The 26,224-nt window shown below is 33.8% G+C and overlaps 3 protein-coding genes across 3 annotated transcripts; all 3 read right to left on the bottom strand.

Moving 5' to 3' along the window:
* Positions 1–574: 574 nt before the first annotated feature.
* Positions 575–12,874, bottom strand: LOC146531711 (cytochrome P450 9e2-like). The gene is made up of 11 exons (XM_085198180.1): positions 12,717–12,874; positions 9,338–9,537; positions 8,595–8,758; positions 8,233–8,370; positions 6,988–7,190; positions 4,460–4,595; positions 3,990–4,091; positions 3,350–3,571; positions 3,037–3,137; positions 2,390–2,558; positions 575–1,477 (listed from the first exon to the last, which is right to left on the bottom strand). The coding sequence occupies exons 2-11, from the start codon at positions 9,535–9,537 to the stop codon at positions 1,311–1,313; spliced, it is 1,602 nt and encodes a 533-aa protein (XP_085054306.1). The 5' UTR covers positions 12,717–12,874; the 3' UTR covers positions 575–1,310.
* Positions 12,875–14,687: 1,813 nt separating this feature from the next.
* Positions 14,688–17,120, bottom strand: LOC146531710 (uncharacterized). The gene is made up of 2 exons (XM_085198592.1): positions 15,097–17,120; positions 14,688–14,700 (listed from the first exon to the last, which is right to left on the bottom strand). The coding sequence occupies exons 1-2, from the start codon at positions 17,118–17,120 to the stop codon at positions 14,688–14,690; spliced, it is 2,037 nt and encodes a 678-aa protein (XP_085054718.1).
* A 425-nt stretch (positions 17,121–17,545) lies between these two features.
* LOC146531709 (cytochrome P450 9e2-like) lies at positions 17,546–24,342 on the bottom strand. The gene is made up of 11 exons (XM_085198183.1): positions 24,192–24,342; positions 23,462–23,661; positions 23,216–23,379; positions 22,663–22,800; positions 22,042–22,244; positions 21,435–21,570; positions 20,865–20,960; positions 20,151–20,364; positions 19,899–20,028; positions 19,332–19,500; positions 17,546–17,812 (listed from the first exon to the last, which is right to left on the bottom strand). Exons 2-11 carry the CDS (start codon positions 23,659–23,661, stop codon positions 17,646–17,648), a joined length of 1,617 nt encoding a protein of 538 aa, XP_085054309.1. The 5' UTR covers positions 24,192–24,342; the 3' UTR covers positions 17,546–17,645.
* Positions 24,343–26,224: the final 1,882 nt, after the last annotated feature.

Below are 26,224 nucleotides of genomic sequence, written 5' to 3'. Positions count from 1 at the left end.
ACGTTTACAATTATAATAAACCGTTTCTCTTTTATGAGAAGAAAAATGATAAGAATGTGAATATATCTCCGATGTCAAGAATGACCAAGTGTTTAAAACGTAAGGTTTAAAAAGTTTAGACTTTCATTTAAAATTAAAATTGTGTTTTGTATTTACCATCAGATTTACTTTAAATTAATATTAGGTAAACTTAGTATAAAAACGTCTCCACTGCACTTTTTTTAACTTGAGCATTTGGCACCAGACTATGTTGATTGCTGGCTCTCAATTGCACGCACTTTGCTTTGACACCGGAGCGAAGATATGAAAACGTTAAATATGTCATTACTTCGACTGGAAATCTGCAACTTGCGCCATCGCGCCACCTTTGGGTTCATGGCTAAGGCGGTATAATTTTACGGCGTTTTCGATATTTTAAATGAAAAGTACTTACATTATTAAAATTATTTTTTTTGCTTCATGCTGCACTTTTAATGGTACGAGTATATATTGCATGAAATAACAGTCTATTGTATAAATTTTGATATGTGTCTTATTTGGAAATTTACATATACAAAATAAAACAAATATGATATATATTGCAAATCCTTTATTTTTCCTTAACTACTAATAATAATATAAAGTAAATTAAGTTAGTTATTTAATTATGAGTCATAATTTAAATATAAAAATGCTTAGTAGAATACTTAGGGGACTGAATGCATTAGGATCAGATCGAGTATACTGTACACTAGAAAAAAAAAACAAAATAAAATATATTTAATGCTTCTTTTTATTCCAATATCCAATCATAATATATTGTCAAACATATGAAAGACTTAAAGAGTATACATTAAAAATATGATATTTACTGTAAATTTGCTGTAAAATTGAAATTAATAGGATTTAAATAAGATCACTTCTAATATTTATATAATATAATTTTAATTCCTTTCAAATATTTATTTTAATAAATATAAAAAAATAATAATCAAATAGAAAGCAATATGAACTGAATAAGAAAAAGTAAAAAAGTGAACACGTGTAGATATACATTTATAAACATACGAGTATCTTTGTTTATATAGATTTTTCCAGAAAGTGCCACAAAGTTTTATGGAATCCATCTCTGGAACCCGACCACGCTCAGTAAAAAATATGGAAATTAAAAAAAACTTCAAATAAAAGGAATATATACGTCACGCTGAGAACCTCCTACGGTTTTTTCGTCTGTTAATAAATCAATTATTACTTATTTCAATAACACAAAAAATACTGTTACCATAATAAAATAAGCAAAAAGCTAACAAACAATAAATTATCAATAGATCTCAATCTCGTAACTTAAATCTAAGCCAGTGTCCGCCGAGTATGCGCGGGTTGAACGACTCGGTGGAGAGCTGTGCGGGGAGGCGCGTGCGCTCTGATGGTGACACCTCGATGTGGAGTAAGATCTGATATAGGAGGGACTTCAGCTCGCAGAGGGCAAATCTGGACCCTAGGGGAAAGAAAATGAAATGTACTCATCATCACATCTGCTGCACAGCTTCTGAATTCGATACTGCGTCCAGGGAATTAATTATTTTCAATCATTCATTTTTTACTCTGGTGAAATATAAAATGCAACATTGAGTTAAAAAAAGAGCGAGAATGTTTGTATTTAAAAAATGTGTTCGGTTCGAATCAGTAAGACGGGTCACGGCGTTGTGTTCCGCCATCTTAAAAATATGATTCAAATAATAATGTACCGAAAAATAGACAATTATTGTCAAAAAAATGTTAACATTTTTTGAGAGATTTGACAATTTTGAGAGATATGTGAAACATATATAAAAAGAAACAAAAAAATGTGAATACTTAAAAGTATACGTTTTATTCCAAGTCAATTTCAAAATCAGACGTACTGAATTTATTTTATTGGATTATTATTATTATAGTACAATGTACATATAATTACAAAAACAATAACACGATGATTATATCAATATCATTGAACTTACAATCTAAAAATCGTCATCTGCGAATTATAATAATTAATTACTTGTATAAATAATAATGCAGGCCCTATATGCGTAAATAAATTTAATATTTTGAGTAATGATAACATTATAATATTATTTTATTAACGAAAAAAAAAATAGTGAAGGTCTATAAATAAATAATCTTAATCCCAAGAATATTTTTTATAAATTTAATGATTGTAGTTTCTATTTCTACTCGGTTTCGATAAAATTATTTTGGCTGCCCTAGTTTAGTCTTGCTTTGAAGAAATACAATGCGCCTATGCGTATTTTTATTACTTACTTATTTAATTTGTTATACAGAATAAAATATATTTACTTTCTTATCCAAAAAAATAAAATTAAAAATAATATTCTCTATTTCGAAATTTTATTAATAAAATACTTACCAATACAATTTCTAGGGCCAACACCAAAAGGCATGTATACCATGGGATTGATATTATGTTTGTTCTCTTCTGAAAATCTTTCAGGGTCGAATTTAAGGGGATCGGGGAAGTATTCTAGATCGCGGTGGAAGCTCCATGCCGGGATGCCAAGTATTTCACCTTCTCTCATCTATTGCAATAAAAACAAAAAAAAAAATCAAAAATTCATTAACAATCTTGTTGAGGCCATCGTGGCGTAGGAGCTCAAGCGTGCAATTGTAAACGGTCGTACATTCTATTCTCATCCGAGGGAATGAATTAATATTTTTAAATTTTCATTTCCTAGCTACGGTGACAATACAATAATACGCGATGCCTAAAGAAGTCAGCGGAAAGTGCCACAACACAATTTGTGATTGTTATAGGAAAAAGCAGATTATTACGATTTTCTTTGTTTATAACTCTAAAATAGATAGGTAAATGAAGATTATAGTACTTATTATCACCATTTTATTTTTGGACCTTTGACCTTGACAATTTTAAGCACCAAAGCATCAAAATGAAGGTGTATACGACTTTGCGGATTATTATATCTCAACTCGAGGTGGAGCGCGTAGTTATCTAATAGTTAGTAGTAGTTTCTACAGAGATATAAAACATTTACTTACAATAAAATCTTTGGTAGCTTTGCTGTTAGGTTTACCCATATTGTAATCTTTGACACACATTCTATCCAAGGCCATTACTGGAGGCCACAGCCTAAGAACCTCTAGAAACAATAGAAATATTTTGTTAACCTTAAAATCTAGTTACTATGTTTTTACAACAATTGGGAAAATTATTAATAATTTCCTTTTTCTATTATATTATTACTATATTCTTCTTAATATATTATAGTATTTTTACTGTTTTATTGTATATAGAGAAGAGACGATATAATAATATTTTTGTGTTACACATAACACACATGTGGTAGCTCACCTGATGTCACCATATCCATGTAAGTCATGCTTTGTATAGCATTGAAGTTCAATTTGCCATTATTCTTAACATCTTGCTCTCTAATTTCTTTCGCCAACTTATCCTGCACTTCAGGATGGACGGCCAGCTCGTGTAACGCGAACGACATCGCTGTTGATATGGTTTCAAAGCCAGCGATGAAGAACAATACTGCTTGAGCAGTTAAGTCATTGTCAGACCAAACTAGAAACGAAATCATTCATTATAGACGATTAAACATTAAATATTATTTTCACAAATAATATAATTGGCTATAAAAAAAGGGTAGCGGTGACATCTCTCAGGGATATAAAATTTAAAAAAGATACGTTGATCATCAAAATGACGTCTACGTTACCGGGGTACTCCCCGATGGCACGCTTCACAAGAATGATGATACAACAATCTATATCAAATAGTCTAGAGATAACAAATTGTTCAATTAGCTAACAATTATTTATGTATCTGATATGATATCAGATTGTTAATATATTATTAAGTACTACAACGAAAAAAATATTATTTTCACTGTTAATAGGAAAAACAATGGGGACTATGCTAAACCTATTGCATAATAAAATTGTAATATGAATTTTAAATATTACAACAAATTCATACAAACCTCTATCACTAGATCTCTTGCCGACGGCTGATTCTTCAACGGTAGCGAATCCTGTGTCCTGAATAACATCGTTTCCTGCTTTCTCTTCATGAGCGAGTCGTCCTGTGAACAAAGTGTTACGAAATCATTTTAGAGTTTTGTAGACTTAACCAAACCCCGACGTAACTTGGCCACGGTGCAGTACTTAACGTTGAAACGACTAATACAGTGTAATACAATTCTATGTTCCTAAAATAAGCAAGTACAACCAAAAAAATTTGTTAGTTAAGTTAATTAGTATGATATTAATATATATATAGACAGAGTATCTATCGTTTAATTTTTCCATTTACCACTTTTCAGCCAATTTTACGAACATTGTGGTTTTAGTAGCGGAATTCAATGCCGCCTTTTATTTTGTTACCATCGCCAGAAAATGGCCTGGAATAAAAAAAAGAACTCATTCCCCGAGAAGCAGCCTAAAAATATACCTTTCTTGGCTTCCATAAGAAGATGAATCATGTCGGGTCTGATGATGTTCTTCATCTCTCTGTTCTTCATTGTACCTGTTACGAGTTCTATGAAGAAGTCCTTTATACGGTCTGAGAAGAGCGTAAGCTTCATATACTGTAAACAATTTACCCTTCTATTATTATTTCGAATTAACAGCAGTAGATACAACATTTACATCTCTAGTACATCTATACTAATATAATAAAGCGGAAGAGTTTGTTTGTTTGTTTGTTTGTTTGTTTGTTTGTTTGTTTGTTTGAACGCTAAGATCTCTGGATATAATGGTCCGATTTTCATTGTTTTTGTTTTGTATGAATGCTGCATTCTTCAGAAGTGCTATAGGCTATATAACATTACATTACACATATATACTAATATATTATAAAGTAGTTTCTAATTTGACATGCAATTTATTCTGCCATGTTAATAACAACCGTCGCGTCGCTACGCAACCGTTACCGCGACATTTTGATATTCATCCTTATGAAAATAAATATCACATTTCAATACTGAAAATAATAGTCACTATTAACATTTTATCTAGATTGAAATTATAGTTTACTGTATAACATTCTAATAAATAATTAAGGAGATGTCACTGATTCCAAATGACCTAGCCTACGGGCGGCACAGTATGACCGACGCGAACGGGCAGATGACGTTGACGGTTTTATAAATTTTCATACATTTTCGAACTATTGTAAATGTTTATGTAATTATTTGCTGTTTATAATTAATTTAAGCTACACTTTTGTTCTCTTCTTATTTTATTTGATATTGCCCGCTAAAATTATCCTGCTTAATAGAGAGAAATGTTTAGTTATTTCGTAGAGTCGATATCTATGTACGCACGCACGGAAAACTTTAGGTACTTTTTCTAATATTAAGAATATCTATCCTTTAGTTACTTTTAATCCTTTTGTTGGTTAATTTCAATAACTCAGATAATTTTTTCTAATAATGTGTATCTACTTATTATTCTTTTTGATTATTAAACTTATATTTTCTTACTAATTCTATTGAAAATTGAAAATAATTTAATGAATATATTCAATAAATATTCTTATAGTTGAAGCAGGCGTAGCCGCGTCCGGGTCCACTAGTTGTTGATATAGCTAGCTAGATTGTCTTTCCTTAGCAAAAAATTCTGATAAGAAAAATGTGAAATTAACATATAGTATTTAATGATTACTTGGATAAATAATGATATACTATAAGTTCTCCGTAAATAAATGACATGAAGTGAAGATTAAAAGAATAAATAAATTCGTCTCATATATCAAAATGGCCTTGAAATGCCTTACGAGAGCAATAATAACATTATGTAAATAAATGCTTGATTAAATTACGAGTCGACGCTTGAACGAATACGTAATGCATTAATATGTCCAATAGACATATTTATTTCTTGAAATGAATTTTAATTGCTGTTAGGAATCCTAAAATTTAACGACGGAGTGGCACAGTATCTAGGTGTGACCATTAGTTTTTAGCTTCTATATTCTGCACATGGCACGGTAGGTTGAGGGGACCTGGGAACCTATTGTTAAGACGCTTCCTTGTCATTAAGAAATTTTCGTTCCCCACTCACTTTTCGTCGACAACCAGAGCGTGGAAATAAAAATATAAAATATTTTATTTCCTCCGCTGGGAATCAAACCCACAACCTAGCGCATATATAAGTGGACAGTTGTGCCGCTGTATCACGACTGGCCTTAAGGGTATTATAAAATAAAATAAACAATATATATTTGCCCGGATTTACGACGCAAATATTGTTAAATCACAGTTTTTGTTTACAAACATCAGTCTAGTCAGAGTGACCTTGTCTCAACATGTTTGGGTTGAGATGTTTTTATAAATGACATTAATGTCAGACTTATTATGTATGGCAAAAAAACTGTTCGTTTGTTTATATTTTTTTTATTACTAGCACTCATTTTCAAAGATCATAAACGTAAAAATTTTTTTTTTATTTATGAATCAATTTCGGGACATCTTTTACTGTTACCCTCTCTCCTACTTTATTATAATTTTAATTAAGAAAAATATAAATAAGAAAAAAACTAATAAAACGTGGAACGCATGGTGCCAATAAACTATTTAAAAAGAAACCCATAAAAAGTATGAAGTTGAGATTTGAACTTAGAACCATCACGTTAATACTTTTGAAACTTAACTGCAAACTACGATTAAGTTTAAAGTTTACTTTAAGTCAATTATAATATTATACAGTGACAGTGTACAGGTATCATAATGTTATAATTGTACCTACTATATATTCTTATAGTAAATTTATAATATCTATTATGTTACGTATTTATAACTCAAGATTACATTGAATATGTTTTGTTGATTGTTTAAAAATATCTACATAATTAGTAATAGAAACATATACAAGGTTATTAATAAAAATATCATATATAAGATACGCTATCATTGTATTAAATAACAAAATTTCAACTTTGAAAAAGATGTCACGATATATAGGAATAACACTACGTACCTTAGCAAGAGCTGGACAAGCGGAAAGTATGAAGAAAAGCATCATTTGACGGAATTTGAAGGTGGAAGCCAATTTGCCCATCTCGTAGAACTGGTTCTCCTCGTCGGTATGAGAGTCAACTTTGAGACCAAAAGCGCAAGACGCGATGACATCATTGGCGTAACGCGTTGTTAGATCTTTACAGTCTACATCTAAGTATTCAGCTGGAAGGAATAAGTTATTTAATTATGTTAGCCTTACAAGTAAATATTATAATTATTAAGACCGTAGTGGCGCAGTGGCACAGCTTCTGACTGTAAGCGCTACGGGTATGGAGTTGATTCCCACTCAACCTGAGTGAAAGAACTATTTTAAATTTCTTGCTCTGGAAAGATGACAAAGTATGTCGTTGAGACAACTCAACAAATACTTAATGATTATTGTAATCTAATTGATTATTGTAAATTAAATGAAAACTCCCTCAATGCTCCCCTAGATTCCCCAAGGGTACCTTTATGTCAAATTTTAACTTTTTATTCTATTCAAAATGAATCGTTTTTTGTCATTTATTATGCTCTACTGTTAACTGTAAAAACGAATGAAATGGCCACTTTAAAAACTAATGCATGTTGTTGTGTGCGTTGGCGTTGTTCAACGCCGCGGTTTATTGTCCCAAGATGTACTCATAATCCTGTTCATATATTTGTAAGACTCAGGGGTATAAAAAATTATAAATTATTTAACATAAATTATGATCTTCATTATAAAAGATTACATGCATTTTTCAAAGGTTATTGAAGTTCACCATAACATACAATTAGGCTTGATTTCTTAGAAGTTTAAGAGCGGTGAATAATTAATCATTTATACTATACGACTTTACTGTAATAACCTATAAATATCACGGAAGTTAATCTTTTTATGTGAGTATAAAAAAATAGTAGTTTAAGAAAATAATATGAATTTAATAAAATAAATATGTCGATATATTTCTTGGGTTCCAGCTGTGCCCCGCACATAGTAGAGTAGACAGAGTGAACCTGGGAATGTAGTGTAATTTTTTTTAAATTAAAGCATTTCTGTTACTCACTTCATGCTGTATTCAGGAGGTATTGCGTGTTGAGTGGCGGAAATAAACACCGTCCTTTTGCCTCGTTACCAGAGCGAAGAAAATGAAAGTGTTGAATATTTCATTTCTTCGAGTAGGAGTCCAACTCTCAGAAACAATATGAAAAAATATTAAAGAAGAAGTAACTTGTTACTAACTCTTAGATTCACTAATCTTCTTCTTCAGTGCTCTGATCATTTGGTCACCTACTTCCTCCATGAAGGGCACCATCAGTTTTATCTTGGAGCTTGTGAATGCGGGGCTTAGAGTTGACCTCATGTCCTTCCATTCGTCGCCTGGGTGTTATCAAATAGATTATGGTTTTGTTCGCAATTTGTAAATAACATATTTAAATATATTGTCGTTTAATGAACACATAATATTGTTTTTATTGGATGTATATAGATCGCGTAAATCTCAAGAATTACTAAAAAAAAACACAATTCTAAGCTTTGAGCACTCTGGCGAAGCCGCAAGTAAATACTACTAAAATTATAAACACGCAAGTAAATGTCTTTACCTTTTAAAGCGAATAAATTCCTTGCAAACAGTGGCTCTACTTTTTCATCGGTAAATCCTCTGTGATCTATGAAATATTCGAAATCTTTAATCGTAATTTTCTTCACCAGTTCAATATCGCGTACCAATACTGTTGGTCTGACGAACTCGTATCTGCCAACAAACCTAGAAACAAACGTTTATTCTTATCAGAACTAAAATACTTTACTAGCCAAAAATTTTTCAATTAAGGAGTATTTAAACAGAAGATTACCGATTATATTACCCTTTCACTACACTTTATTTAATAACCAAGTATGACTTTTCAGCAAGACTCGGCACCGAGTCATAAAGCTCGATCCATGATGATCCACGTTTGTTTCTAGAACGTTCTGGATTTTATCAAAGTAGAAGACGGCCAGTCATCTAGTCCTCATGTTGGATTATGATTTATGGTCAATTTTTAAGAGTAAGGCATGCTATTAATGCCATGATAATTTTGAGTCCCAAAAACACCCTTACGATTGACAGTAAAAGTTTTCCCCATAGAAAGAATTAAAGCAGCCAATGGAGACTACTTCGAAGAAGCTTTATATATTTTTATGGTTCATTATACTAACCCACTGTAATAAATATTACGTATAATATATTTTTTCTTTGTAACGATTTATGGCAACACTTGGTATAAAAAACTCCAAAGAAAATGTAGTACCGATTACCGACCAATCAGACCAACAATGTAGTAGCTAAGAAAAAAGAACTAACCTTTCATCCTTAAATGCTTTATACATCCTGTCCAAATGATCACCAAAGTGGTTTTGCCGAAGTATGATGCTAGTCATGTTGCCAAAGAACGGCACCGGTCTGAGGTTTTTTACTCCATAGTCACTGAACCTGGAGTATACTCTGTTGAAATACAGTGCTATTACGGCCAGCAGTACCACCGACCATATTAGGAACAACATCTGAAAAGAACATTTGCATTAGAAATTTATAATTTTTCAATATCATGGACGACTGTGACTGACAAAATAAAAACCACTTTTTAATTGTTTTTGTTATTTTTCGATTCTCTTGTAATTCCATAGAAAATATTTTTTATATATAGAAATCTAATTATTTACTAGAATAATAATACAACACTAAGAATAATACATATCAACTAGAGCCGCACGCGCTGATTTTCGTGTAATTCAATAACAAATTTACAAATTGCTTACACAAATTGTCATTTTAAATTTCATATAAATTCGTTGAAGAAATAAGCGTAAAACTGATAAAAAAAATCTTTTTGTGGGTTTACGCTTCATCCATAGTAGGATAGATAGATAGACTAGAGCGTCAAACATTACTGTCTCTGGATACCTCTTCCGCCTCGTCATCAATCTCCTTTTAATGCTCTACTGAGGCATCCTCACAGTCATTATGATATCATTGGTACTGTGTTCTTGAAGGTCAGTCAGGAACCTGCCTGTACAGTTACTCCACCATACTACTCTATACATATAGACCACACATACTTACTATACCATTCAATTTTGCTTAATAAATATTTTTACAACTTAATGAACATAACAAACTCATTCATAGCACATTACTCTCAATAAACAATAAAGATAATATCTAGTTCAATCACTCCACGCTATCAGATAACTGCAGGATACGCAATACCGAGTGTTTAACAATATATCACGTGATTTGCACTTCATCCGGGTACTGCGCAGTTGGTTCAATATTATTAATTTTTTAGCTTCACACATCAGACTGTACATAGCTTTGAAGGCACAGAGAACCTAGGAACCTATTATCAAGAGAAGAAGAAGGAGAAGAAGAGAAGGAATTGTCTTATCCTTTGGATGATTATCGATCATACAAAAATTTATTGAGTGGGATTTCAATTAAAATATAGTTAAATTAAAATAATGAACTAAGACTGTTTGTTTCACTTGGCAACGACTTCAAAATGATAAAATACTTATTTAACGAATTTTATTTAACTGAATCAAAACTTACATTAGGTAGGTATTTTTTTACTTTCAGTTTACTGTTTGAAGTTGGTTTTTTTGTAAAAAAATATTTTATTTAAAAAATATTGATTCAGATAATGTGCTTGGGTAAATTATAGTACATTATGAAGGTCGTAAAGATCATCGCGTGGCGACTTTTGACAGTTAGTTGTTATAAAGTCTGTTTGTTGTATAGCAATATTTTAGGCTGGTGAGGCGTTGTAGTGAAGATTATTATATCTCCTTTTTAGAAAACATTAAAATTTCAACGTAGCGTGATTTGAACCCGCTGTAGTGGGTATATCTTATGTATGTGTATGGATGTATCTTTAGTATTTTATTCAGTAATAAACTAGTACTTAAGAAAAGTAGTCCTTTCATTAGACGCCCCTAACGCCCAACCTGTACACCGCGCTGCTTGGTAACCGTCCAAGCGCTTTGATCAACTATCTCATCGAGCCATACGATCTCATCGAGCTATGTTGAAAATCTTATATGCTCATTACAACTTATTAAGTTTGCTAGCTGTCTGTAGGGAGATTTTTAGAAATTTCCATTACCCAAAGATAATTGCTTAGAATTATTATTTGGTGACAGAGAAGGCTACTTATTTAATGTTTTTTACATTTTTTCCCGATAAGTCCAAATTTTTATGTCTACAATGTATTTTTATTTCCTAATTGTGGAATAACTCGTAAAATGTAAAAAAAAATTGTATCTCTCACTGAACCGTATATTTATTTATACTGATTACATATAAATTGTTGGTAACAATTGACGCTTGTTCTCGTAGCAGAACAAATTACGGCCCAGAGAATAGCAATGGAAATTAAATTTTATCACAACAGTTTTAGATTCATAATTGGCTAATCAAAGCATTTTCCAGTCGTCTGAACTCTGAAGGTCAAAATGATAGACGTTAATTTAATTCAAAACATAACTGTTTTTGGAGGTAAATTTGATGAATCTAATTATGCTGTATCCCACACACAGCAGGTTAGGCCGAGGGAATCTACCGTTAGCGAAGATGGAAAATATGAATATTCCTGTGAAGACGGATTAGAAGCCACTTGAACTCTCTATGAAAGTTTTAATTTTTATATTAATTTTTACTTTTGATGTGTTCAATAGTTTCTTAACTAATTAGATAATAATTATCTAATGTTATAAAATTTATATAATATAATCTTAAACTACGGGGAGGCACATTATCTTTAATCAAAGTCAACGTCAAGATCATCTATCACGCATGCGGAATCACATGCATATTTTATTTGTATTTTTTTTTTATCTTGGAAAAAAAAATAAACGACAACTATCGCTTTCCTTCAACCACGCTTTAACTATCTACATCTGTAAATATAAATAAAATTTAAGTGTTTGTCTGTGATATCAAAATTTATTTTTTTAAGTGTATATTGATAACATAATTCTAAAATACAAACAAGTTATTTTAATTTTTTTGTTTATTTATTTGTTTTTTATTTGTCCGGTGTAATCTTTGGGACAACTAAAAATTAATATTAAATAATTTCTAAAACTTTTTAGCTGTATTATTGAATAATCTGAAACTTTAGCTTTTTTATATATATTCGTAGATGCTGTCTTTAAATTAATAATGTGATGACAATATGAAAACAATCCAGATTAGTAAATAAATAATAATGTAGTTGAAGCGGCCGCGAGCGGAGGCGAGTTATATAATATACACTTTCGATTAACTCACTTTCGTAGTACATTCACAACAGCTAGGTCACGTGTTAAAAACAAGTTTATCATGTTGTTTGCAAACATGTAATGTGGTTTTCATACAATTTTTTATTTTTTCCCAACTGCTAATTTACTAATAATGTTTTCTTTTATACTTATCTACATCATTCTTTCCTTTTATTTTCTACCATTTCTTTTTTTTATTATTAAAAAAGAAATTAATTAAGAAATGGTAGAAATTCTCATTATGCCACTTCCGTTCCCCACTTTCCTTCGAATTCTGAAAGCATTGCGTTTTGAATGGTGGAATTGTACACCGCGCTTTTTCCTCCACAGCGAGGAAACGGAAAAATAAAATATTTTAATTCTTCGAGTGGAAATCGAACCCACAACATCTTAATAACAAATAAATATAAAAAAATACTCACATTGTATTATTAAATTCACAATTCACTAAAAAAAAAAATTTTTGATAAATTTTAATAAATCTGTTTATTAACGATGGTCCATACACTATTAGTGTCGCAAGTATAACGTGTTCTCAGCACGAGGTGCCTCACGGTATAGTGTCGTTTACATAGCCACTTATCAATATATCCGTTTGTAGAGTTTTAAATTGTACGTAAATGTAAATAATTATCAAATAATTATCTAGAGAATGCCTTTTGAATCTGAAAACAATGAAAAAAATAATCTTTATAATAGTACTAAATATGCTATTTTTGGAATCTTATTAGTTCGTTGATTTCACATGTATTGTCATTTTGTTTGTATGACTTCATAGTTGAAGTAAAAATAACTATTTGCCTTGCTATTCCCTTTTTTAAAATATTTTATTATTGTTTGTTTTAAGTATTCTGGAGTTAAATCTTATTAAAATTCTTATAAATGAAATCTAGCAATAATGAAGTGTTTTTTAAGCCTACAGAGAGCCACCGTAATAATTGTGTCAGAAGTGGGATCCCGAGATGCAACTCGGGATGACCTCAGGCATCAATCTCCAAAACTGTAACGGAAGATGTGATGCAATATTGTTTAGAGTAAGAAACTTAACGTGTTTAATAATAGAGAACTCATTACACTACAATAGAATATGTAGAATAATAGATATAAATTAAGGCCATGTTTAACCGACTGAAAGAAAAGGAGGTTATCAATTCGACTGTATTTTTTTTTGTTTGTTAGCTCAGAACTTTTGGCTAGGTGAATCGATTTTGATGATTTTTTGTAATGTGCTCGACAAATGGGCGAATAACTCAATATCATGTAAACCGATTCCGATTATTCTTTTTTTATTTGAAGCGATATAATTTAAGGATAGATTAGTGAAGGTTGGTTTAAATTGAACAAGTTTGTTTTTTTTGGTAAACATATAACAATACTCTAATAGTTACAAGGAAAAACACTGTTGAAATTGGTGTCTGTGATGGATGTTCTCATTTTCAATCGACTTCAAACAAGGGAGAAGTTCCCAATTCACCTGAATATTTATTATGTACAAGCGGCCTGCCCGCGGCTTCGCCCGAGGATTTATGTTGTACTAAAGTATTAGAATGTTTAAAAGTCCTGACGAAATTAATGCTTAATTCAACAGTATGTTTTATGCGTTATCAAGATACTTTAGTACCTACTATTTGTTGACAATAGACAGCGTTACATGTGTCTATTTCTACTATCTCAAATATGAACTTCTTAAAAACTTAAATACTTTCAATAAAATAAAAACTAAAACCTTCTCTGAGTTACTTATAATTTTTTTGTATAGATTGCTTAAATTTGTTGTGTACTTTTTACGTGATACGTGTTCACATAAACAGATAAACAGACTAATCGACAAACAGACAAAAATTCCAAAAATGCTGGAAATGGATTCTGTTAGTTATCGTTTCACACCTTGGCAATTTTTTTAAATCATTTTCAATGTACAGAAACGACTTTTCTACAGAATTATTATAAGTATAGATGTAGAATTTTATTTATTTTTTTATTTATACTACATCCACGGGCTCAATGTTGCCCATGCCTTTTTTTAGTTCATTATTTTGTTTTATTAGTTAGCGCACATATTTTTTGGAACATCTTATGTATCTTATCTATTATTAATACTAGAACTATTATTTATACTATAATTATACTAAATTATGATACTAGGGGGGTCGGCTGAGATCCCGACCGACAAATTTGGTTTGCTTAGAGTTTATTAATATTGTACATCTATATATGTTTGTTGTTAGTTATTATATATATATATATATATATATATATATATATATATGTGTAGAAGCATCAAAAGGGGCCTCAAAGCGGTCTTGGCTTTCACTATTCATTTGTGGGCGTTGTAGCAACAGAGATGTTTAAATAAAAGTCACACTTATATTCCACAATGTCTTATTACTTGTTTACATAACAGTTCTACAACAAATCTCACAAGATTAACAAAATTACAATAGATTAGGAGCCAATAGGTTAATTGGTGAACATCTCACGCCATAGCTGTCAATCAATGACATCTGCTATTCCTCGTGGCTACACCTACTACCCTATTCGGGGTTACCCGCTCCATTTTAAATATTCTTCTAATATAATCCATTACATAAAACAATTAACATCCAAAAGGTATTAATTGCGAAATTATAATTAAAACTAATACATAGCAGCGCGCCGTCATATATATATATATATATATATATATATATATATATATATATATATATATTCTTCTTTCCCTTTTCCCCTTTTCCTGTTTTTTTTTTCTTTTTTTTTTTCTTTTCCCCATTAAGGTGGTGCAGGTGCTGGTGCTGTAGATGCCTGTTGGGGCGATGGTGGTGGTGGTGGTGGCGCTGGTGCGGGTGCCGCTGCGAGCTGTTACAATTTCTGGCTGTAGAGACGACTTTCCTGGCGTACGTGAGGAACGGTGTTCTGGAGGCTTCCGAGTCTAGGATGGCGTAGAGCGATCGCTGGTCTAGGTTCTTACCGATGTTGACCTCCAGCATCGCTCGGTCAGATCCGAACCTTGGACAATCCACGATTAAGTGAGTCACCGTTTCCTCGCAGTCTGGATCACAGAGGCAAGATGGGCTGTCCTTCAGATGAAATCTGTGGAGGTAGGCAGCAAAGCCCCCGTGGCCGGTCAGTAGCTGAGTGTCAGTGGGTGATAATTTTATTTTTCTCACCAGGTTGTATGCCTTCTTAACATCTGGTAAGAATAGCTTGGTCACTGAACCGGTTTGGGAGGCCTCATATCTTGCTTGCCACTCTTTTACAGACTCCTCGCGTATCCGCCTTCGGACGTACGAGATTGGCACTTTGCCGTAATCCGGTGCCGTCTTCTTTGTGGTTGCCGCTTTTTTTGCTAACTCATCCGCCCTTTCATTGCCCGGTGTTCCTACGTGGGCCCTGAGCCAGTAGAACCGCACAGTTCTGCCTTCGCTTTGGATTTCCTGTATGCGACTCTTCATTTGTAGGCCGAGCGGGTGGGTCGTCGATGGAGATCTGAGTAGATCCAGTGACGATCTCGAGTCGCTTAGGATGTTTACGGCGCTCGTTTTCGACTTTCCCACCAACTCTATTGCCCTGAAGAGTGCGTACATCTCCGACTGGAAGACGGTGTTGTGCGGCTCCAGGCGGAAAGTGGAGTACCTCTTTTCCCTTCCCTGGTCCCACAGGGTTAGGGCCGCTCCCACTTTGCCCTCGATCTTACTGCCGTCGGTGAAGATTTGGGGACCGGCTATTTGATGTTCCTCAAGGGTTTCCTGGTCGAGGTTCTCCAAGTGCGTGTACTCCGTTATTGTGAGTAGTGATGGGTGTGGGTTTTGTAGAGGTCCCACCCTGCGCTCCATTTCACGTCCTGGCGGTAGGAAGTCCATGCTGTGTCCTTTTTTAGTCTTATAGAGATTGGCGGCCTCTCGAATTCGAATGTCGAGTGGGAGCAGGCCAGATAAGGCTAGCGCCGACACCAGAGACACCGTCCTGTACGCTTTACATATTTTCTGGGCGAATCCTCTTTGAAGCGAGTCTAATTGTTTTCTTACCATCAGCTTCTCAGCCGCAGAGGACCACGCGCATGCCGCGTACAGGACGATCGGCTCTATGACCGCCACGTATATAGTTCTCACTATCTCGCTGTTTAGTCCCCAAGTTACCTTTGCCGCGCACGCCAGTTGCTTGTATATATCTGCGGCTTTTTTGCAGGTTGCCCATACGTGCGCGTTGAAGGTTAACTTGGAGTCAATAATGAGCCCTAGGAGCTTTATCTCCGAAACCAGGCTAAGCCGAGTGCCGGACATGTAAATTTCAGGGGTTTCATATTTGAGTTTCTTCGTGATCACCATCGCGTGAGTCTTGTGCGCGGCAAATCTCAATTTATTTTGTTTACCCCAGTCCTGCACTTCAGCTAAGGTGGTCTCGGCTTGGGTTTTTAGCTCACTAGGGCTGTGGCTAGAGAATGCGAGAACCACATCGTCCGCGAAGGCCTGGCAGTGTATCCCCATGGTTGCCATTTTGTGTAGTAGTGAGTCCAGGATAAGGTTCCAGAACGTCGGTCCGCCGATGGATCCTTGGACGCAACCCTTCGTGGTGCCCTTCTCACTGGTTGCTCTGGCGTAGTTGACAACGACTTTTCTATCCTGCAGGTATGAGGCCACCAACGCGTACAGGTTTTTGGGGCACCGTTTCCGCACCAGTTGATGTTTCAATGCTGGCCACCACGCGTTGTCGAAGGCACCCTCTATATCTAGGGAGACGAGGAGTACTATTTTCTTCTCCTGTGTCATCTTTCTTTTTATATGGTGTAGCAGGTCGTTGAGGGCGTCTTCTGTTCCCTTCTGTGGCATGAAACCATACTGGCTCTCGCGGTCCTGAGAGGTGCAAAACTCCCTCCAACTCTGGGTGGCAGCCTCTGTTGCTAATATATGATATAGATTATTATAAGTATAGATGTTCCTGTCAATATGCCAAATCGCTAGTTTGCACAAAAATAATACCTAATTAAGATTAAAGTTTCGTAGATTAAAAGTCTACCCAACACTTAAAATCGTAAAATAAATTATTTTTCAACAAAAACAAAAACCGACTTCAAATAACGAACTAAAAAGTAAAAAATAATTTTAAATTTTTTTTTAATCATTTCTATATGGGAAGACTAAATATTTTATTTCTGTTGATTTTTTCAAAAAGTACTATAACAATTGCCTATATTACTGTTTTAAACTCCAGTTTAATAAATTAAATAACTTTAAACATAAATAAATACTTAAACTTGTCAAATTGAAATTTTCGTTTAATATTTTAATGACTATTTATTTAAATAACGCACACGATAAGTAAAATGCTAATAAATAACAAATGTTTAATAGATTTCAATCTCGTATTTTAAATCTAAGCCAGTGCCCGCCATCTAAGAGAGGGTTGGCAGAGTCGGCGGAGAGGCGGGCGGGGAGGCGCGTGCGCTCCGACGGTGACACCTCGAATTGCAGTAGGATCTGGTAAAGGAGGGACTTGAGCTCGCAGAGGGCGAATCTTGATCCTGGAGGAAACAAATTGAAATATAATCATCGTCGGGTTCTAATTGCATACGCAATGGTTATGAGTTTTCACTTGGGGCAATAATTTTTTGTTATTTTTTTCGGGCTCATAAAATATTAAACGTGGCGTTAATTTAAGAAAAAGGCAGAAAGTTTGTATTTAAAAATTGTGGTCGGATCAGTTCAGACGAGGCACGGCGTTGGATAACGCCATTTAACAATTGCTAATTCGAATAAAAAGTAAGCAAACAATGCATAAAGAGTCGTAACATATTTTTTTGTTAAAGTAGTGTTTGTGTGTACATTTTTGTGTAAGTTGTTTTAAGAGACGTATGAAAAAAATACAAAAAGAAAAATATGAGTAATTAAAGTAAATGTTTTTTTTCAAGTCAATTTCAAAATTGGTCGTGTCAAAGTATTTTATAGGATTTTTTTTATATACAAATATTTTCTAATAACCACTTTCAAGTTAGTAAGTACGCCTACAGTCTTAATTACATATTAGACTACTAGCGGACGCGCGCAGCTTCGCTTGCGTATTTAAGGGTGAATTCTAATAACCCATGAAACATGTGTTCAATGAAATATTTTTAAGAGTCTAAATTTAAAATTTTATAAAAATCGGTGGCGATTTGAGAATTTTCCCATACAAACTTGCAACCCCTTATTTGCATCCTTAGGGGGTGAATTCTAGAAAACCATGAAACATGTGTTTAATTATATACGTTTAAGAGTCTGAATTTCAAATTTTATAAAAATTGGTGACGATTTAAAAAAAACCTATACAAACTTTCAACCCCTTATTTGCACCCTTAGGGGGAGAATTCTAGAAAACGATGAAACACGTGTTCAATTAAATACTTTTAAAAATCTAAATTTCAAATTTTATAAATATCGGTGCTGATTTAATTTTTTTTCCATACAAACTTTCAACCCCTATTTCACCCCTTTAGGGTTAAAATTTTTCAAAATCCCTTCTTAGTGGATCTCCAGATTACGAAAGTAAACATCTGTCCAAATTTCACGTTTCTACGCACAGCGGTTACGGCTGTGCGTGCGTCTTACCTCAGTCAGTGAGGACAAGTCCTTTTATATATATAGATTAACCTCAAAAATTCAGCTTTGCTAAAATTATGTAGATCTGGCGGATCCGGGATCTTGGGCTATAAGCGAATATTTACAAAAACAATAACACAATAGCATATTATCATTATTATTGAACTTCGATACTTTTTATCGTCATTTGCCGATTATAATCATTAATTACTTTATTAATAATGCAAGATCTATATGCGTCATATGAATTTAATATTTTAAATACTGATAATATTACTTTGATATCAAAACAATGAAAATCTATAATATTATTTATCTTAATCTTGAGCATTTTTTGTAACGTTAGAATGTGTTTTTTAGTCGACTGATAAATATGATGGTTGTACGTTCTATTCCCATTCGAAACCAACTTAGTGCTTCACTATTCCTCAAAAAGAAGCTTACCTTAGCTTTAAAAATACTTACCAATACAATTCCTAGGGCCAACACCAAAAGGCATGTATGCCATGGGGTTGATTTTATGTTTATTCTCTTCTGAAAATCTCTCAGGATCGAATTTAAGGGGGTCAAGGAAGTATTCTGGATCATGGTGGAAGTTCCATACAGGGATGGTAAGCAGTTCACCTTTTTTTACCTATTGCATTAAAAACAAAAAATATTAAATCGCTGACGCAGTCGTGGCGCAGAGTCACCTTTGTTATGATGCGACCATGAATAACTTACGAAATGGACTTTTAAGAACACTAAAATTAAGGCGTTAATGATTTTGCAGCTTGGTATCACTTAATCTGAGGTGGTACTATTTTTTTTATTACGCGACTATGAAGGAGTTGTGGCTCATGGGGCATAAGTGCGTGACTGGATGTGACTGTGTTTCATTTGAACGGATTGAATTAACACTAGGTTCCCAGGTCCTAGTTGTACGAAAAAAAGACGTGACTAGTCTATATCGTCATCACGAAGGGTTATTTATTTATTTTTAACTTTATTAGTTATCTAATAGTTTCTAAAGAAATAACAATATATACTTACAATAAAATCTTTGGTAGCCTGACTGTTAGGTTTACCGATGTTGTAATCTTTGACACAGATTCGGTCCAAAGTCAATAATGGAGGCCATAATCTTAGAATCTCTACGAACAAAAGAAATTTATATGTTATCCTAAAGCTATATTTAAAATACAACGTACCATAAAATTTTAATCTAATTTATCTTTATTTTACAGGGGGAAGTATGTAGGTGTGAATAATCAACAATATTCAGTTACTATTGTATAAGATTACAAAAATTGACGGTCAATACTTCCTTTTCCTGCAAATAAAATCAATTTGCCATTATTCTTAACATCTTGCTCTTTTATCTCTTTTACCAATCTGTCCTGTATTTCAGGATGTACGGCCAGTTCGTGTAATGTGAAGGACATCGCTGTAGATATGGTTTCGAAGCCCGCGATGAAGAACAATACTGCTTGAGCTATTAAGTCATTGTCAGACCAATCTAGAAAAAAAATATACATAGAAGGATTTTAAATACTGTTTTTACAGAACAAATAAAAATATAATACAACAAAAGTAACAAAGAAAATAAACGAAGATCGAATAATAAAAAATTTAAGTGTTTTCGAAACATATAGGCCGTCGAGGCGCATTGGCGCAAGGGTGTGAATGTAACGCGACGGTTGTGGGTGCGATCCCCGCTCGAGGAAGTGATATATATATAATTATTTAAATATAAACAATATCGCTCTGGTGTCGAGGCAAAGCGCGGCCTTGAGTCTTGCCCCTCAACACACAATGCCTCCAGAAGTCGGCAGAAAGTAAGGAGAATGGAGTGTCTTAACACTAGGTTCTCTCTGCCTACCCTGCTATGTATGTGCTACAGCGTGAAGCTGATTTAAACAACATATTATATGTCACGTTCATGAGAGAAACAGCTTTCAAATTCTATTATAATTAACATTCTACATGAATATTGAATTAAAACAATTTCAAATATACCTCTATCAACAGATTTCTTGCCGACGGCTGACTCTTCAACGGTAGCGAATCCAGTGTCTTGATCGCTTCCTGCTTTCTCTTCATGAGCGAGTCGTCCTGTAAGCAAAATATTAGCACATCATTGAAGAATTTATTTTAGAACTTTCTGGATCTAACCAAAATTGAGAATGTTGCTTAAATTGATATAACTTTCTTAATTTTGAACTGATCGAAATAAAATAAAAACTAAATGCTTAAACAAGTTTCCCAAAATACAATAACCGCATTTAAATCAGTTAAGCCGTTTCTTGTTGATTAGCGTGAACAAACGCACAGACAAACAGACAGACCGACAAATTAAAAAGTGCCCACGATGTTCTATATTATATTTATAAATCTTATTTATATGGAATTGTATATAACAACAAGTGTTGGGTGATTATTATCTAAAGTAGTTGAGTATGAAACTTCTATATTTCTATATACAATGACTATACAAACATAACTTATTATTAATTGTCTATATTATAATGTTGTATTCTTAGCAGTTGAAATAACATATTTCCCCGATTGGAAGCTTGAAAAACAAACCTTTCTTGGCTTCCATGAGAAGATGAATCATGTCGGGCCTGATGATGTTCTTCATCTCTCTGTTCTTCATGGTATTTGTTACGAGGTCGATGAAGAAGTCCTTCGCACGGTTTGGTAAAAGCGTGAGCTTCAGATACTATAAGTAATATGCGCCTTAATATTATTTCTAATTTCATATTAACATTACCTTCAACTTTAATTCTTCAATTATTGAGTAAAAAACTGAGATAACACAGATACAACTTACAAAATTTGAAATTTGCCATGTTGGTACTTTAGGAGCACTAAATTAGGATTTCTGGAAATTCGTACGCAAACTGGAAGAAACGGTACTTTTCATTTCACACTTTAAGAACCACGTAAAAAAGGTTGCTGAGGATTACTTGTTTATTTTGTTTTACCAATCAACTTAATATTTAAAAAGGAATACTATAATTATCAAAAACAAAATTCCGACAGCATTAAATTAAAAAGAATAAAAAAATATTTTACAAAATTATTATAACATGTCGTTATCACGTAAAACTATCCGTCCGTAAATCGAATTTACAGACAACTAGTTTTTTTTTGTTTCTAATTTACGATATAGAAGAATAACGCTACCTACCTTAGCAAGAGCTGGAGCAGCGGCAAGTATGAAGATAATCAAAATTTGACGGAACTTAAAGGTGGCAACTAATTTGCCCATCTCATAGAACTTGTTCTCTTCATCAGTATGAGAATCTACTTTGAGGCCGAAAGCGCAAGACGCGATGACGTCGTTGGCGTAACGTGTTGTTAGATCTTTGCAATCCACGTCTATATGTCCAGCTGGAAAGAATAGATTATTAAATTATCCTTTTACAATTACAATTGTAGTATTTACTTATAAAAATAAATAAATTAGCTTCACGCTGTATCCCGCACACAGCAGGATAGGCAGAGGAAACCTAGTGTTAACAAACTCCGTTCCCCATTTTCCACCGAATTCTGGAGGCTTTGCATGTTGAGTGGCGGAACACAACGTGAGTTTTTGTCTCGAAACCAGAGCGAAGAAATCAAAATTTAATTTTAAAGAAATATTCCTCCTTCCTTTCCACGAGTGAGCAACGAGCCAACAGCCAGTTGTGTTTACAGTCACACACTTGCGCCATGACTGTCTTTAATATTAGTTAGATAAATCCAGAAATAATAAAGATCTCGGAAACAGTATGGATAATGGTTATAGAAGAAGTAATAATTTGCTTACTCTTAGATTCGCTGATCTTCTTCTTCAGTGCTTTCATCATCTGGTCACCAACTTCCTCCATGAAGGGCACCATCAGTTTTATCTTGGAGCTTGTGAATGCGGGGCTGAGAGTTGACCTCATATCTTTCCATTCTTCGCCTGGGTGATATTAAATAGAACATGATTTTTTTCGCAATTTTGGAACAAAAAATATTTGACTTTAGTGTTGTTTGATGAAAACATATTGTTCTAATTAGCTAGGGACTTGCTTGAGCGATTATTAAATTACTTATAGAAATTTTTTATACTATTTTATATTAGATTGTAACTCATTTATAAATAATTTAGCTGAAGTGTTTGTTTGGCTTAACGAATAAATCTCAAGAATTAAAAAAAAATCATCCCGTTAATCGTTTTAATGTGACCCTCCTGCACTGTAGTAAGTGCCTCAAGTAACTTACCTACCTGAGTACTTTAGAATGTGTTGTACACAACTCTGAGCTTTTCTTTTGACCACTCTGGCAATGCCGCAAGAGTAATAATACGTAATAGTATAAACAAGAATGTATATTACCATTTAAATTGAATAAATTCCTGGCAAACAGTGGCTCTACTTTTTCATCGGTAAATCCTCTGTGATCTATGAAATATTCGAAATCTTTAATCGTCACTTTCTTTACTAGTTCAAGGTCGCGTATCATTATGTTTGGTCTAACGAACTCGTATCTGCCAATAAACCTGGAATCAAATATTTCTAATTAAATCTAAAACAGTTTACTCAATACGCTTTCCAATACACAATGCCAAAGTGTCTCCTAACCTTTCATCTTTAAAAGTATTGTAAAACGTGTCCCAATGATCACCCAAGTTGTTTTGCCGCAGTATAACGCTAGCCATGTTGCCAAATAAAGGCACCGGCTTGAGTTGTTTTACTCCATTGTCACTGAATCTGGAGTACACCTTCTTGAAGTACAGTACTATCACTGTTACCAGTACCGCCGACCATATCAGGAATAACATCTAGAGAAAAAATTTGCTTAAGAAATTCATAATTTTTCAATATCATGGTGGTAGCTAACACCACATTATACAAATTCATTACATAAATTGTAGCGTACTTCATGTTATTCTAATGACCTATATAAACGTAAAGTGGACATTGAGAGACGAAAGAATGAAAGAGAAGATAAATGTATAAAACAAAAGGGGGAGATCTAGGTTGATCTTCGTGAGCAGAGGGTCGATAATACTAGAGAACATCACGTAAAAAGCATAGCACCTTAATATATTGACAATTATAATTAAATTGAAATTTTGTCATCTATCTCGTAACCATGACTGCGTACAATGAATAATTTTCATTTAAACAAATAGGACAAAGCGCAGCGTATATTTCCGCCACTCGACTCGCAATGCGTCCAGAACGGAGTCTACTTTTCTTCGAATTCTGGAGGCATTGCGTGGTAAGTGGCAGAACTCAACGCCGTGTTTTTGGCTCATTACCAGATTATTCAAGATCTTAACAATTAAAAAAGAAAAGAAGTACTCACATTATTATTTCACTTACAAAATCACTTAAAAGCAATTCTTAGACAAATTTTAACTAAACTTATCCAGAAACGACAGTCTATATGCCGTCAGTGTCACGAGTATAACGTGTCCTCTGCGTGGAGTGACTCACGGTATGGTCTCATTTATATATCCACTTATCAAACTTTAAATTTTACTTAAATATAAGTTATTATCAAGATTATCGAGTATGCCCTTTGAATACGAAAGTAATGTAGATAATTGATCATTATAACTGTGCCAAAAGTCACATTTTTGAAATATTTGTTGATTTGGTCCTGTATTAATTTTTTTTGTAAGAGGCGGTGACTATATATTGTTTAAATTAATCCAAAATTTTACCCATCAAAGTAAGCACGTACGACGTACGGCACGTAGTACGCTTGTGTGTGAGTTTCAACGCCACCGGTTGTGGGTTCGATTTCTACTCAGGGGATATGAAATATTTAATATTTTCTCGGCATGTTAACACAGCAAAGCGCGGCGTAGGCCACACGCAATTCGGCGAAAAGCGGGGAACGGAAGTGTCTCCATGGAAAAATTAATGTCTCAACCTGGGTAAGGTTTCCACTCGCTGATACAGATTTTTTTGCTTTATTATAAAAACTATGGCGTTGAGTAATGTCTAATTTGGATAGAAGAGATATAATAGAGCGTTTTGAACAAAAAATCTCACATCATAAAATTAAAAGGAAAAAGAAACCAGCGCAAGCCCAATTATTAATTTGGATTAACAGTCGGGATCTTTTGTTCAACCAATTTTCCTTTTCATTTTTTTTTCTATTTCAAAGGCAAAATTTATTAAACATATCTGTATTTACGATGTTAATATAATATTTAATCTCTTTGAAATTTTGAAATAGAAATTGTCTTGATAGCGCAAATGGTATGTAGCTATCGCCATCCATGCAAGTTACCTATAATTTTCTACACCACACCTGCCTATCACGGCGCAGTAAAGCGCGTCATAAATGCTTACTCATTCTACCGATAGATTCATTTGCTAAACATTATAAAAACGACAATACGGGTATTAGACGGGCAGTCTAGGTTCTGGTGCGACACGGAGCTCTGCCGCTGGCTGTCCTTGACTTTTCGGATAGTTAGTTTGATTAAATCCTTATTGTATTAATTATAAATGTGCCTAATTCCTATTTGTAAATGTATGTAGCTTTGATTCATCAGCCATTTTCTTATAAAGACGTGCTTCCCAATTAACGTTTATTGCAAGACTGGCTATGCACAATTGCGTTTACCTAGTAATGCCAACACATCACCTTCACCCTAAATTAAAGACATATAACAATGAATACTTAAATTAATACTTACTTTAATTACAAATAATACTTAATTAATACTTAATAAATACTTAAATTAATTAGATATATTAATCAATTCAAAGCCGTAACGTTGGGGAGGTTTACGGTTTCTAATGGCCTTAGGTGATTCCCGTTAACATTGAGGGATATCGCTACTATTTTTATTACATGATGCATCGGGGCTCGGTGTTGGTAATTCCACCGATTGGTTCTTATCATTCGAACCGGGCGAGTCCGACGACTGAACCTCATTTTGTTCGTGCATCACTTGACTGTCGGCCGTGCCGCCTTCCGACACCACCTCTCTAGTCACAGCACGCCCCCAAAGAACTACGACCGCTACTTACCCGTGATTGCCTTGCTACCGGCAGCTCATATCTGCGCTTCAATTGATCAACATGCCTATGTACGTCGGTTCCAAATTCCGATCTAATTGTGTAATCCGAACTACCTAATTTGCTCTCTACCCGTCCTGCCACCCATTTGTTAGGACCCCTATAATTTCTGTACCATACTGCATCATCTGGTGCCATCTGTCGGTGCGCTCCGCCTAATGCGTTCTCAATTCGAGCCTGTTGAGTCTGAACACGCGCTTCCCGATCCGGTTTTAACATGTCTAATCTCACGTTTGCAAATTTTTATAACTTTGTATTTGAAAAACACAAAGTTATAAAAAATATTTTATATTTGAAAAA

This window comes from Heliconius melpomene, chromosome 15, assembly GCF_056956725.1.
Source record: "Heliconius melpomene rosina isolate 202511_hmr_F chromosome 15, ASM5695672v1, whole genome shotgun sequence".
NCBI classification, from domain to species: Eukaryota; Metazoa; Arthropoda; class Insecta; order Lepidoptera; family Nymphalidae; genus Heliconius; species Heliconius melpomene.
Note: the sequence above shows the minus strand (reverse complement) of the source record. Positions and strands in the feature narration are given on the sequence as shown.

Coding starts and splice junctions, on each gene's coding strand:
- LOC146531711 (XM_085198180.1), bottom strand. CDS start 9,537: ATGTTGTTCCTAATATGGTCGGTGGTACTGCTGGCCGTAATAGCACTG. Junction 7,191..8,232: donor GAAGATTAGTGAATCTAAGA/GTTAGTAACAAG, acceptor TATTCCTTCCAG/CTGAATACTTAGATGTAGAC. Junction 3,572..3,989: donor CAAGAGATCTAGTGATAGAG/GTTTGTATGAAT, acceptor TTTCGTTTCTAG/TTTGGTCTGACAATGACTTA.
- LOC146531710 (XM_085198592.1), bottom strand. CDS start 17,120: ATGCCACAGAAGGGAACAGAAGACGCCCTCAACGACCTGCTACACCAT.
- LOC146531709 (XM_085198183.1), bottom strand. CDS start 23,661: ATGTTATTCCTGATATGGTCGGCGGTACTGGTAACAGTGATAGTACTG. Junction 22,245..22,662: donor GAAGATCAGCGAATCTAAGA/GTAAGCAAATTA, acceptor TATTCTTTCCAG/CTGGACATATAGACGTGGAT. Junction 20,365..20,864: donor CAAGAAATCTGTTGATAGAG/GTATATTTGAAA, acceptor TTTTTTTTCTAG/ATTGGTCTGACAATGACTTA.